The sequence below is a fragment of the Coturnix japonica genome, chromosome 3 (genome assembly GCF_054131305.1).
Source record: "Coturnix japonica strain WE chromosome 3, WE-NBRP24, whole genome shotgun sequence".
Lineage (NCBI taxonomy): Eukaryota > Metazoa > Chordata > Aves > Galliformes > Phasianidae > Coturnix > Coturnix japonica.
The window spans coordinates 83,496,288-83,509,528 of NC_140665.1; the positions used below are offsets into that span (position 1 = coordinate 83,496,288).

A 13,241-nucleotide genomic window follows, 5' to 3' on the forward strand; every position below is an offset into this window, starting at 1 on the left:
TTTTCCCTAAGCACAACCGTACTAGTATAGCTCACCAGTATATGCCAATACGTACTTTCTTGCTCAGGATTCGACTTTTCTTATGTAAAGCACATACCCCAAGCCTATTTCATTAAATAATATCATGGATCTTAATGCAAAGCACAAAGAAATTCCAGCAAGGCATTTGCAAACATATCCAAACACCTGGAAGAGTCTTCTTTCATCTCTTCAGCCATAAAGAGACACTCAGCACGACTTAATATCTAGCATTCTGGGGGCCCCAGAAAGGGCAGGGGAAAATGAACAGAGAAGGGAACTAGAAGCAGAAGTATGTTATGTTTGGAGAACCCACAGGTCGTTTCGCTGCTGCTTTTACCAAAACATAAGGCAGTCAACTGGACCAAATTCACTTAAATGATGAGTTCATGCTTAAAAAAAACTACAAAGCCTTTGTGAAATAAAAAGGAAAAGCTGCACCTGTTGATATCCAGACTGAAATAAATAGTTTCATTACTTATGGATGCAAGTGTATTCAAAATGTATTTATGAAATTCACTGTCAGTGGTAAACGTAATGTAAAAACTTTAAGCTGCAGCCCTAACTGACTGCAAACGAGACCTTTCTAATTTCATTTCTAACTATAGTTAGACAGAATATCTCTCTCCTTGTCGACAGTGGCTGAAATTCCCACACTTGAAGGACAGAAAAGGAGCACTGTCCTGTCACTTACCATGAAGCATACGTATTTAAAAATAAATAAATAAAATCACCAGATTCTGATCATTTGAATGTATTCCAAAAAGATCAACATTCCCCTGTAGACTTCAAGAACAATTAAATTTTTGTGAACGTCATTACTTTCCCTCCTGTTAGGTTAATTTCTGTCCGTCTTGGAAAGGTCCAGGTTTACTTCCCAACTGCCATATTTCTTTCTATTCTGAATACCTGACGAGCCAAAAAACTAAAGCTCAACACATTTGTCCCTTCTTCTTTAGGCATAAATCTGATTAGCATAAATTTCTGCTAAAAAAAATTCAAGTGTTTTTGTATAAATAAAAATATGCAGAACTTTAGAGAGCTATCCTGGGTGCACTCGTCAGACCAAAGCAGGCCTGTCAGATTTGAATAGGAGCCTAACCATCCAGGAAAACTCACCAGCAATGAGCATATGGCCCTTCCTGAAGCAAATTAGAGTCCCAGGGTTTTGGCTTCAACATTGGCATTAGAGGAAGAATGGGTTACACTGTTGCATTCTGCAACAGCTCACATAAAGTTGAAATAGATTCACAGCACCTCCTTGAACTGTTTAGGACCAATAATAGAAAAATTACTACACATATTCTTATGTAGTTCCACATACTGACATTTCTGCAAATGCCTGGTATTCCCATTCCAACCAAAACTCTTTCTATTCATTTGCTCTGAAAGACAGCTTATCACCAGCCACATTTATCAAATGACAGGCAGGCTACACAAGAAGCCAGAGCCACAGCAGTGACTTGTCAGCAGTGACCTTCCTCCAGGTATTAGTTGTAAAGCAGGTATTATTGTAAAGCAGCAGTCTACTTTAAAATCTGAGAATCATTTCAGCTTGTCACGTTTCTTGTACTCATTTTCAGAATCAGGAAAGACCCAAACCTTTAGCCCTAGGTTTTCAGTAACTAAGAAGTCCAAACAAATCTGTTCTTAGCTGTCAGTACCTTGAAAAGATGCATTTTAAGTTCTGTGAACTTGTTGAAGAAAAAGAAGAATGTCACAGAAGCCCCAGCCCATGCCATTTTTAATAAGACTTTGCCATAGTCAGTGGGCACACATTAGCTGTACCTGTTAGTGCTTGTGAAATGTTTCAAAAGATATTTTCTGCTTCTATTACTCCTGGACTGGTGCCCACTGACAGCTTTAATACTCATAGGAAGTGGGTAAAGTAATGCTGGTCTGGACTTGACTACACTGCAGGAGCTCTTAGTAAGATCCCTTCTAGAGGACTCTTCTATTTAGAAAGTTGGGTTTTAATGACCTTTAGGGACTAAGCTGACTCCCCAAAGAATCCTTGTTAAAAAACACTCCACTTTATGAAAGAACACCCAAGATAAATAGGCTTCTACTGTTAGAGGACTCAACATCCAAGTTGTTCTTCCTGTGTTCCTAGGCTTTCTGAAGAAAGAAAGAGATCAAAGTGGTTTGAAGCTGTTCAGTACGTGGAAACAGAACAATATATGCACATTAAGGCAGGTACAGAGAGACACAGAGTGCAAACTACCATGTGCTGCCAGAAAGTTCCATTTCTCTAGGAAGGTACGTTTCCCAGCAAACCAGCAAATAAGCCTTTGCAGCTACTTGCCAGGGCCAAATACTAAAGATGTCTCCATAAGCTCAATGAGAAACTGGACAAATCTGTGGAACAGGATTCATTATGTCTACCATTAGACAAACCACAGTCTAGAGCTCAGGAAATCCCCTGAACCAGAGGATGGTAAAAGGAGTAACCAAACATGCATTTTTCTTAATCCACATCAGTATAGCTATAGAATAAAGGTGGGCTAAATGTGCCCTTAATCTGAACCAGCCTAGACATTCTCTTATGTTTAATTAAGGAGATGTGTGACCTTTTCTCCTTCAAATCTCTGCACTAAGAGAAGAGAGATTCCTGTTTTGCAAGTATGGATGTTTGCTACTATCAAAAAGAGACAAATGAAGTTCACTTCACTTTTCATGTGTTTCTGCTTTGGAATTCTGCCCTTGTAATGATGCTCTACTTTCCAGAATTAACAAACATCTCAAAAGCTCATCAAATTTCATCTCAAGAGCCGTTTTGTGAATTTCCTTCCCCACGGTTCTCGATGGAATTCTTTCAGAACCAAACTGCTGCTACGGTTAGGAACCCTCTAATTTCCAGCCTGATCATAGCCAGCTTTTACCCGTTTGTTCTTGTGCCAGCACTATCTGGTTTTGAGCTAAGCTGCAAGCTGGCTGACATGTTTACAATAACGGATCAATGGCCTTTACTACAGAAAAGGAAAGTAAAAGGTCAATTCTGCATCATAAAACACCTACTTAATTTTGCATTTAAACATCCAAGTTAATCCAAATCCCTGAAAACAGAGCCTAAATACACACACACACAATCCAGATTCTGAATTGACTTGCTAATGGTAAGCAAAAATGTGCGGGCATGCTTTTTTTAAACAGATTGATTTTAAAATAGCACAAAGCTGTAAATAACTTCATAGATATATCACATTATACACAGTTATGCATATGACTTACACAGGATAAGTACCAGGAAAGAAAAGAAATAAAATAACAAAAAGGTTAAAGAGCACTTACTTCCCAATGTTTTCAGGTAGTGCTTGCAGAGAGATATCATTTACTGAAAGACACGTTAGATTCTGTAATTCGGGAAAGCTTTCAGGCAACCTATGGAGATATTAATTCAAGTTTAGGACTTACAGCATAAGTATTCACATCAACAGAATACACAGAGGAAAAAAGAACATGTTGCAGAAAATTAGAGTCTTTTTAGCCAATATACACAGAGAGAGGGAGGAATGCCTGTGTTCTGGAATGAATCGTGAAAAATTCTAGGAATCATAGTAAGAAAAAAGCATTAATCTCTTTTCCCTGCCTCCAATTTGCAGTGTTACAAAGCTACATACATACAGCTGCATTTAAAGCATTATAAAAAATTAAACTGAAAAACATATCCTATTGGTATTTTCCTGCATCTACTAGATGGTAAAGTAATTAAATCAATTACTTTGATTTAAGCTCCAGTTATGTACAAATGTGCTCACAGCAGGGACATTTTGCATTAGATAAAAGGCTGTTCTTCACTTGCCGTTTCTTGAAGAAACAGTCTGTTCACCAGCAGACAATGTTCTGTTGTTACAGCATTTCACATGTACTAGTCCACTGCACAACAGCGTGCAATCCCTCTCTTCTCACATAATAAAAATGCTAGCAACCCTCCTAAAGGACCTAACGCCTTCAGGTCCAACACCCAGTTTTCTGCACTGTTTGGCTTCCCCCAGCTCACATTGAAGAACTCCTTCACTCCTGCTTGCAGGCAGTCAGGTTGCACCAAACCTGATCCCTGGAGCATACAACATAAGTTCAAATTGTAGGATACAGTTTAGTTCCTGCTCCTCACACCACCCAGCTCTGGGCACACGGTGCAATCTGCAGACCGCTGTTTGTCATTTTCTATCTTTCATTAACAGAACATGTTTGGTATCTCGTGGTCTATCGATAGCATACAGTGGACTTCTAGTCTATCCTACCTAAATTCACCTCCTTCTTATTAATATAAACCTGAAAGCAGCTGAAAAGCAGCCATTTTCAGTACTGAAAACATTCCATTTGACAATGAGGCAACACTTTGTTTTAGTGGAAGCACATTGATGGGGAAGCTCTACAACTGGCTTTCGAGCTCAGAGGAAACAAGAGCTAGGATCAATGGCTAAAAAAGGTTCCAGGATATCAACAAAAGGAAATGACTGCTAGGCTTTCTCACTCTATCTTGGGTAATTACTGCCAAGATCTAAAAGCTGTTATACTGTTAAAACTGAAATTCTGAACTTTATAATAGAAAGCACCAGGCAACCACGTACAAACAGTGTGGACTGTCTGCATTTTCTAACTTACTAAATGGGTTGGAGTGATGTTTTCCAGTACATACGTACATTTTGGAGCCATTTTATCATGAATTTCTAAAATTCTCCTACAACTGCCAGCAATGAGTTATGAGATCTATTTGAACCCCATTAAAAAGCCCTACAACTCTTCTGTAAGTTCCTCTCAGCTGTAGTCATGCATTACAGATACTGTTTAAAGAGATACAGTACTTGGGCCCCAAGCCTTATTCAGTTCACAAAATGGAGAATGATAGCTAACATGCTGCTGCTTAATATTTTCTATTTCAATACCACGAGATGCAGCTCTGTGCTTTATGTACAGCACACTCATCTGAAAATGTCATGCAGCGACTCTCATCACTTTAATATCTAAGCATCAGCTCAGCTTCAGTTTGCTTTACCAGATTTTTGTGGTATTATTATCCTCAGCATATAAATGGGCTACAGAGGCATGGGGATTAAGATCACAAGTGTCCCTTTAATGCTTAGAGAGCTGAATTTCCAGAGAACTTGGAATGCACTATGCGCTATATTCAAAGTGCAGCTCTGAAGAATCTTAGCCGCCAATGTGGGAGAAGCTGCCCTGCAAAACCGCTGTAGCAGCTTAAGATATTACAGACACTCAGCTGTTTGTTAGCACTCACGCACCCCAGCCAGCCAGCTAATCGTGCAAGTATTCCCAGCCTATCTCAGCGCAAAGCAAAGAGAGTCGGTTAACGCCCACTGTGAATGCTCTGGTTTATGTGAATTTCTAAGCATCACAAAGGAGCTCTGTGGCACAGGCTGTTTAGGAAACGGTTCTCCAAATAGCGTTCAAAGGCTCCAGCTTGCAGATCACCTCTTCTGTCCTTCGTTATCTTCGGTCTCAGTTCACCATATGAATTCCAAACTCTTCAGCAAATGCAACAGAGAAACGTAAACAAACCTCTTCTGTAAGTGCGTAATCCCCAACTCCATCAGAACACAGACCGGGAACAGAAGCAGCAGCAACCACTGATAGGACAGATGCAGTGCTTTTTTGCCACATGTACTGCACGTCACCATGTCCCAATTGACAGGAGAGTGTTGAAACACTAGTCTAAGCTTTAATCATTAGGAAAAGCCATTATCAGCAGCAGCTGATCTACAATCTATTCCAAATTGTCAGGCACCTGGATTAGTGCCAACACATTCGTGCTTACCATTGCCTTATCTCTCCCAGGTATGAGTGTGGTTTTCCTATGCATTTAAGAATAGGAACGAAAATTACTTAGAAGAGAATCAGATTTGCATTTTTCCTGGTTGGCCAACAAATTTCATCCCCTCCCAGTGAAGATGTTCATCACGTTCTAAATCTGAACTTTTGCTATAGACCCTGCCAGAGACAGACGTTGTTGGCAAGATTTCATAGAGATCCTAAATCACGATTCTTAAGGGCTTATTTAAAATTGTAATTGTTACAGCAAGATTGTAATTCTGGTATGGCAAGCGTTAAGAAGAAGGTGGAAATTACCTAGTTAGTGGATTCCCACTGAAATCTGCTACCTGTAGTGCCTTGCAGAACGAGATGCTTTCTGGTATTTCAGGAATATCTGCAGAAGAAAAAAAAAAGGGGGGGGGAAACATCATCAAGAACTGTACAGCATCTACACTGAAACTACTGCCTCATTACATTTGGTAACGTGCTACTGCAAGGAGTTATCTTGGTATCTTTCAAGCCATTTCAACATGCAAGGCTGCTTCATATCCAAGTACTCATACTTGAAACCAGAGCAAGAGCAGCTACCAGCACAGAGCTGCTCTGTATTCAAATCCCATTTCACTTCCCTGCTCTGCACCATTGTTTCTCATCCTAGACTATTCACCTGTGCATCAGCCTCTGTCCGGCAAAAAACAGATTCTCTGTGTTATAAGATTTTTCTAAAGAACCAGTTAAAAGTCTGAACCTCCTGTAATTTCATTGATATGCACCCATAGTTTGTGCTGGCAGAAAGTACAGGGGGAGGAGGAGCAAGGAAAGGAAGAAGAGAATGTGCAAGTCTCTGCTCACAGTGCTCACTCATGGAAACAGAACCGCACTACAGACAAGCAACTTGAAAACATTATTCAAATCAACAGGTTCCAGATCAGAAAGGCAGAAACTAGTAAGAGTTACTTATACGTGAAAACAGACTTTTTCTTCTACCTCCACTACGTCTATCTACCAAAGTCAATCATGCTACCTTGAACACATTTTCTTCAGGGCCTCTTACTTCAGGCTTCTATGAGCAGCCTGCAGGCCCATTGTGTAAGCCCTTGTTTATTGTCATCGAGATCCAGCAAGAATGAAACAGATATGCTTGGTTTCCTCGTCTATCAACTTAAGATTCACCTGGAAAGGTATTTGAAAAGAAAAGAAACAAAATCTTAAAATAAAAATCAGACTTGTGCTTCTGGGGCTTTCCTATTTCTGTTCTTTCTGCATAGTGATCCAGCTGTTTCATCTCCTCACACAGTCCTTTCCTACAGTTGGAAAAACAGCTAGAAACATTGACACCTACATAAATACAAGAAGAAAAAAAAAGGCATTATGAATATGACTGAATAATCAGAAGTAATACGTTCTTGCAACACATGAAGTTCTTGGAAGCATTTGCCTGCCCCTAACATCATAGAAAGTGAAAGTACTGAAGTCATTGCAGGGACGTTGCTCAGTCCTAAGAAACAGACAATTTTCTTTCTCTTTTCAAGCATTCATGTGAAAGCATTTCCTTTAAGAAGGGCTCTAAGGAATACAAGCAGCACACAGAACTGAAAACTTCCCCTTTCCCTACACAAAGAGGCACATGAAATCAAAACAAAAATCAAAATCGCATTTACAGACTGCAAAGCTGCTGCCTTTGATCATATCAGTCCTCTGTGTGCGCAGCACCTGTAGAAGACTGAATTTACACTACAGGATTACTGAAGACAAAGGTCCTACCTGCACTCAGAAGAAATTAGAACCTCTGCCTGGCATTACAGAAATGACAAGCACCGACACTGAGAGTTCTGCTGCTCAGCTGCAAGTTCAGCAGTTCGTTATCCACCACCTATTCCTCATACCACCCTTCTCTGGATAACCAGATGGAAAATGAATAGAACAGCATTGGTTCACTTGTTTTTTAATAGCTTTGTCCCACTCACTCACCCTCTCCCCTTCCTCACATCACAACTACACATCATCTAACATGAGCCTTAATTAATTCACAGTACATCTTTGTTTTGAACTATGGGAGCCCAGGTACTATTTGTCGCTCCTGAAAGGAACAACACTATTTTACATCCTCAGGTGACTCCAAACAACTTCTTCAAATATCTCTTCTGTATACAGATGACCATACCGTGTGTGAGTTATTTTCCTTAATTAACTAAAAAGCAAACTTTGAGTAACTATTTTGTGTTGGAAAACAACCTATATACACATGTATACAGGTATATACATACCTACAAAGCATATATATAGGTATATACATACCTACAAAGCAGAAGATAAATTTTCAATGACAATACCAAGTCTCTGAAACTATGCTATTGATTTCCTCTATCAACGTGTGGCTTCACTGCCATGCCTTAAACATTTCCTCTTCTATTTCTATGCATTCTTAAGCCAAACTACATTGATAATCTCCTTCTTTTACAAGTGCTAGCTATCATCTGTGAAAGATAACAGCTAATTATCTGAACTACGTAAAATTTACTCCAATATTAATTGAAATACAGCTGCACAGAAATTATTTACATGGTTTACTTACATGGTTTAGTGGGAGCTATTGGTAATAGGTGAACGGTTGGACTGGATGATCTTTTAGGTCTTTTCCAACCTTGGTGAATCTATGATTCTATGATTTTTAATTTGGATACACTTGCAAACAACAAAATCAGTTCCGTAATTAACGCATACTTTCCCAGCCAACTTATTCCAAGATATAAAATCATTACGTGAGCAAAACTTATCAGTAGAAAATGATAACAGATACAAGAAAAATAAGAGAAATTCCAGTTCCATATTCTTTGCACATCAAGTGCATTTTCCTCCTGCTGATGATGCTTCTGTGACTGACTTTTCTATCAAACAGGATGAAGAATATAAAAAAAACCCATCAGTCCATCCCTTTAGATTGAAGACTGTTATATATTCAGTAAGCAAAACAAGGTTGAAATATAAATATTAAAAAGATTTATCAGCCAGAACAGAAGCAGATTACTAGCAGACATTTTATCACTATGCATGATGACTACTATAGGATTATTTTGAACAAATAAGCTCAGAATAGAAAAGGAGCATTTTAGTATACGACAAAAAAATCTGGAGTGATTATTTTAGCAGAGGTGATGACATTCCATAATAGAAACACCGGCATAATTAACTGAAATGCAACACAGTCTATCAAAGTACATTAAAAAGTCCATCTATCTCCTAATGGATTGAGCAGCTTTTGCCATTACTGCTTACTACTAGGTTTTGTTACAGTCATTAACACATAAATCACTGCCAACATCAGCAGCAGTAAGTTAGAATCCTTTTCTTGCTGCTGCTGGATAACTGACTCAAATCCTACTTAAATATCTACAGTTCTTCTAATACCACACACTGATGAATGTTCCACATTTATATGACGCTCCCAGATGTTCTGGCATACAGACCGTGCAGCACTGCTCATAGTAAAGCTATAACCAAACATAAGCCCTGTGACGTATGACAATGCAAATGCACTGGCAGGAAAAAAAAATTGTGCCAGCGAAAAGCAGCAGTCATGTAAATAAGAGTGCATACACATATATATCTACATACACACACACATTTCTATTCAAGATGCCTCTTCAGATGTACATCATCCTTGGGAATTCTGTACTGTCTCAGTGTGAGAATTACTTATAAAAAATCCTTTCACTTTCTGCTAATCCGTTTTTATTGAAGCTTTTTACAACAGCAATATGCCCCAATTCTTTCTCATTCCTTTTTTTCCTTCCTCTGATGGCTACAGGAGTTGGGGAGGAAGAAAATCTTCATTTTAAATTGATAAAAGCTTTTGTATGGCACTTTTTACTCTGTCTTTATACAAAATTTGAAAACCTGATTATATGGTTATATTCTTTTCATTATCCAAAGCCTACATGGCCAGCATTCCTTACATACTCTGCAACAGTCAACATCATTTCCAATTATCAGTATCAAGATAGCAATGGTCAAGTAGGTCATAAGCTGCAAGAGGACCATAAGACCAGAGCTACTTTCAGCTGCAAAGGTAACATGGGGCATTCTGCTTTGGTGGGGCTGGTTGATGAGTCATATCTATGAGCCACACCACATTTATACCCAGTAAACCCATTCCAGACTTAAAAACTATGAAACAAGGCAGTACTGTTCCTCAAGAGACAGATAACCAGACACTAAACAGATCACGTTCATCCCGTTCAATACATGGAAGAATTTTCCCCTGTCTCTTCTCACATTACACATATATGCATGAGTTAAAGGCCCAGCTAGCCCATTAAATCATCAAACACTGTGGTGCTTGAGCAAAGCAGGAGTTACAAGGTTCCCCTCCCCTTTCATAGAATCATGGACTGGCTTGGGTTGGAAGGGACTTCAAAGCCCAGCCGGAGCCACCCCCCTGCTGTAGGCAGGGCTGCCCCCTACCAGCTCAGCTGCCCAGGGGCCACCCAGCCTGGCCCTGAGCGCCTCCAGGGATGGGGCACCCACTGCTCTCTGAGCAGATGAGCCACTGCCTCACTGCCCTCTGCACAAAGAGTTTCTTCCTAATAACTAACCTAAACCTCCTCTCTTTCAGCTTAAAGCCAAACTCCAAGTGGTCCTTGCCATCCAAGCCTTTATGCTATGAAGGCTGAAGCCTGCCTTTGTAAAGCTCTTTCACCCTGCTCACCACCTCCTCCACCTTCCTAGCTCAAGAGGAGCAAACTATTCAACTAATCAAATGCCTTGCGAGGAGGAATTTGTGCTGCAAATGTTTATTTGTCTTTGCAAAGGGCTCTTCAGCTGCAAAGCCCAGCTGAAGAGGTTGTTATCACAGACAGCAACAGGGCACTTCTCTCCCTTTCCCAAAGCTGCTTCATCCAGCAGAACAGTTGGAAAAGGGTTAAACCTCCCTCCTTTTCCACACTAAGAACATGACAAGTGGAATGATAAGCTCATTGCTTTTTTTTCTGTTCTAAAAGTCAGAAGGCTCTGCTACAAGCCCTGAAGGATGAAGTAATCAGCTCTTTACCTGAAGTGTTACAATTTCTGGGACAAAATGTGACAGGAGTCGTGTTGTTCTTGCAAAGTCTATTATGATTGAGTGGCTCTTGTACAAGTTGTAACATTTTCCTTTTGAAACTCTGAGGTTGAGGATATACAAGACACAAAAGAAACAGCTCTTTAAAGAACCGCCCTTACAGCTTTATGGAAAATACACAAACAGGTTCAGGTTGGGTTTTCTCAGCCAAATCCCTTACTATTTAATTAACAACAAACTGAAATGAGGTAAGTAAGTATATCTCTTCCTCCTCCTCGTTTCTGTACACTTCCCTCTTCCAAGGGAGGTGAGAAACAGGGAAAAATGTTGCTCACAAAAGAGCATTTCATAACTACATAGAGAGTAAGCAGCTTCCTTAAAAGAAAACTGTGTGAAGACTTAAAAACAAGCTGGCTTTTTGAACAGTTAACATGCAGAAAATCAGCAGACTGTTCTCCTTCTCAACTGCAGCAACAATCAGAAGCATGGGATCACACACTGCAAATGGTAAACGTGAGGAAAAGGAAAGGGCCGCGGCTGAGGGAAACTCAAAGATTAGATCACAGGGAAAGAGCAGTTCCAGGTGAACTCTGCTTTTCATCAGCACCTAATAGCAAGAGTGTTAAGCAAGGGTAGGAGATGCATTTATGAGAATTTCTTGGACCTCAAAGTTAGCAGAAATTAAACCACAGAATCATAGAATGGCCTAGATTTAAAAGGACCACAGTGATCATCTCGCTTCAACCCTCCTGCTATGTGCAGGGTCACCAACCACCAGACCTGGCTGCCCAGAGCCACATCCAGTTTGGAAATATGTTTTATAAAAGCAAGGGAAAAAAGGGAAGTTAAAACTAGTATTCTACCTGAGAAGCTGTGGATGACAGATACTGTGTAAGCACTGCAACAATCAAGCTGCATATTTATTGTTATCTAACCTTCTTCATGAAAAGCCCCAAGTAGCTCTACAGGAAAACAAAAGAGCAAACAAAGCCTGTTTGCAGACCTTCATTTTGTGATCTTTAGTCTAGATTACCCACAAACCAACATATTTATGTCACTCCCATATGGATTGACATTTAATGCTTGACCAAAGGTTTCTGTTTCCAGCTTGGCCTACTGCTTTCAGAAAAGCTCCAACTTTGAAACCTGTGTCTCCTCTTGAATTTGGATGAAGCTATCAAATTTGCTAGATACATATCAAAGTCGCTAGATATCTAAACCAGCACAGTTCCCTTAGAAAAACAGAACAATTTGGCATAATTTGTCATGATGGAAAAATAACCGTGTTGCAAGAAAATCTAGTAGTCTGCAGTAGACATAGAATCATAGAATCACGAGTTTGGAAAGGATCCACAAGATCATCCAGTCCAATCATTCTCCTATTACCGTCTGCTACCACAAGACACTAAACCAGATCTCATAGCTCCTCATCCAGATGACTCTTGAACACTGCCAGGGATGGCGACTCCACCACCTCCCTGGGCAGCCATTCCAGTGCCTGACCTCTCTCACCTTTTTCATCCCCAGCACTTTTCTTTAAGAATCGACCCCTAAAATTCACATTTGAGATACAAAGATGACATTGTGCTTACAGCTCACATTTTAAACTAACCTCAGAAGAGCTATGGGAGACAAGACAAAGAAAACATCCCAACAGAAATTAGAATTGTCCAAAAAATTATTCAGAAGGCCACACAAACACTGTCAGCAAGCAACTATCAGAAAGAGTGAAAAACCTGTTTTCTTCTGGTCTATAGCTGGGGAGCCTTACTACCAATTAGCACCAAACAAACAAACAAGAATAAAATCACTTGCCTGATTGCCAGACATAGGCTAGAGCTTATCACAATCAGCAGTAGTGATCTGCCACTATACAAACTACAGCAGTCACTGGTGGGATATCCCATGGTTTCCAGGCGTTCACAACAAGGGTTACAGTGAATACATCCATAGTATGCATTCTTGTCAGGTAAGAACCATCTATCACAAGAAAAGGAGCACACAAAGGACACAAAGCAGTTCCGAAGGCAAAAAAGCAGCCTACCTAATCTAGCAGCTGAATATTTCAACAACAAATGTCTGTTTGCAAACCATACTGCTCACCGCACATCTTGCTGCCTTTTTTTTCTTGCCCACTGAGCAAGTATTACCTTACAGAAATGTCTCAGCTTACTGCCAGAACCAGACCAGCCTATTTGTGTCAGGGCCACTAGTGCCAAGTGAGGGGAAGAGGACTTCCATGGTTGAGGGTTCAGATGCTGGAGAAGCACAGCAGAGGCAGACAGAGGCATCTGAGGTTGCACTAAAGATCAAAAAGCAGCAGTTGTTACATGAGAGGGTGTAGCGTGAGTGGAACTACAGGACAGGGTCAGAAGTCTAAGAGTGCTTT

The 13,241-nt window shown here is 40.1% G+C and overlaps 1 protein-coding gene across 7 annotated transcripts in view; it reads right to left on the minus strand.

The window, feature by feature from the left end:
* LRRC1 (leucine rich repeat containing 1) overlaps positions 1-13,241 on the minus strand; it is a 79,764-nt gene that overhangs the window by 51,204 nt on the left and 15,319 nt on the right. For all 7 annotated transcript variants that reach the window (XM_085543850.1, XM_085543854.1, XM_085543852.1 and 4 more), the window contains exons 3-4: positions 6,109-6,187; positions 3,310-3,399 (exon numbers count right to left, since the gene is read on the minus strand). In XM_085543850.1, the coding sequence (XP_085399976.1) occupies positions 3,310-3,399; positions 6,109-6,187 (169 nt within the window). The remainder of the gene's footprint in view (positions 1-3,309; positions 3,400-6,108; positions 6,188-13,241) is intronic.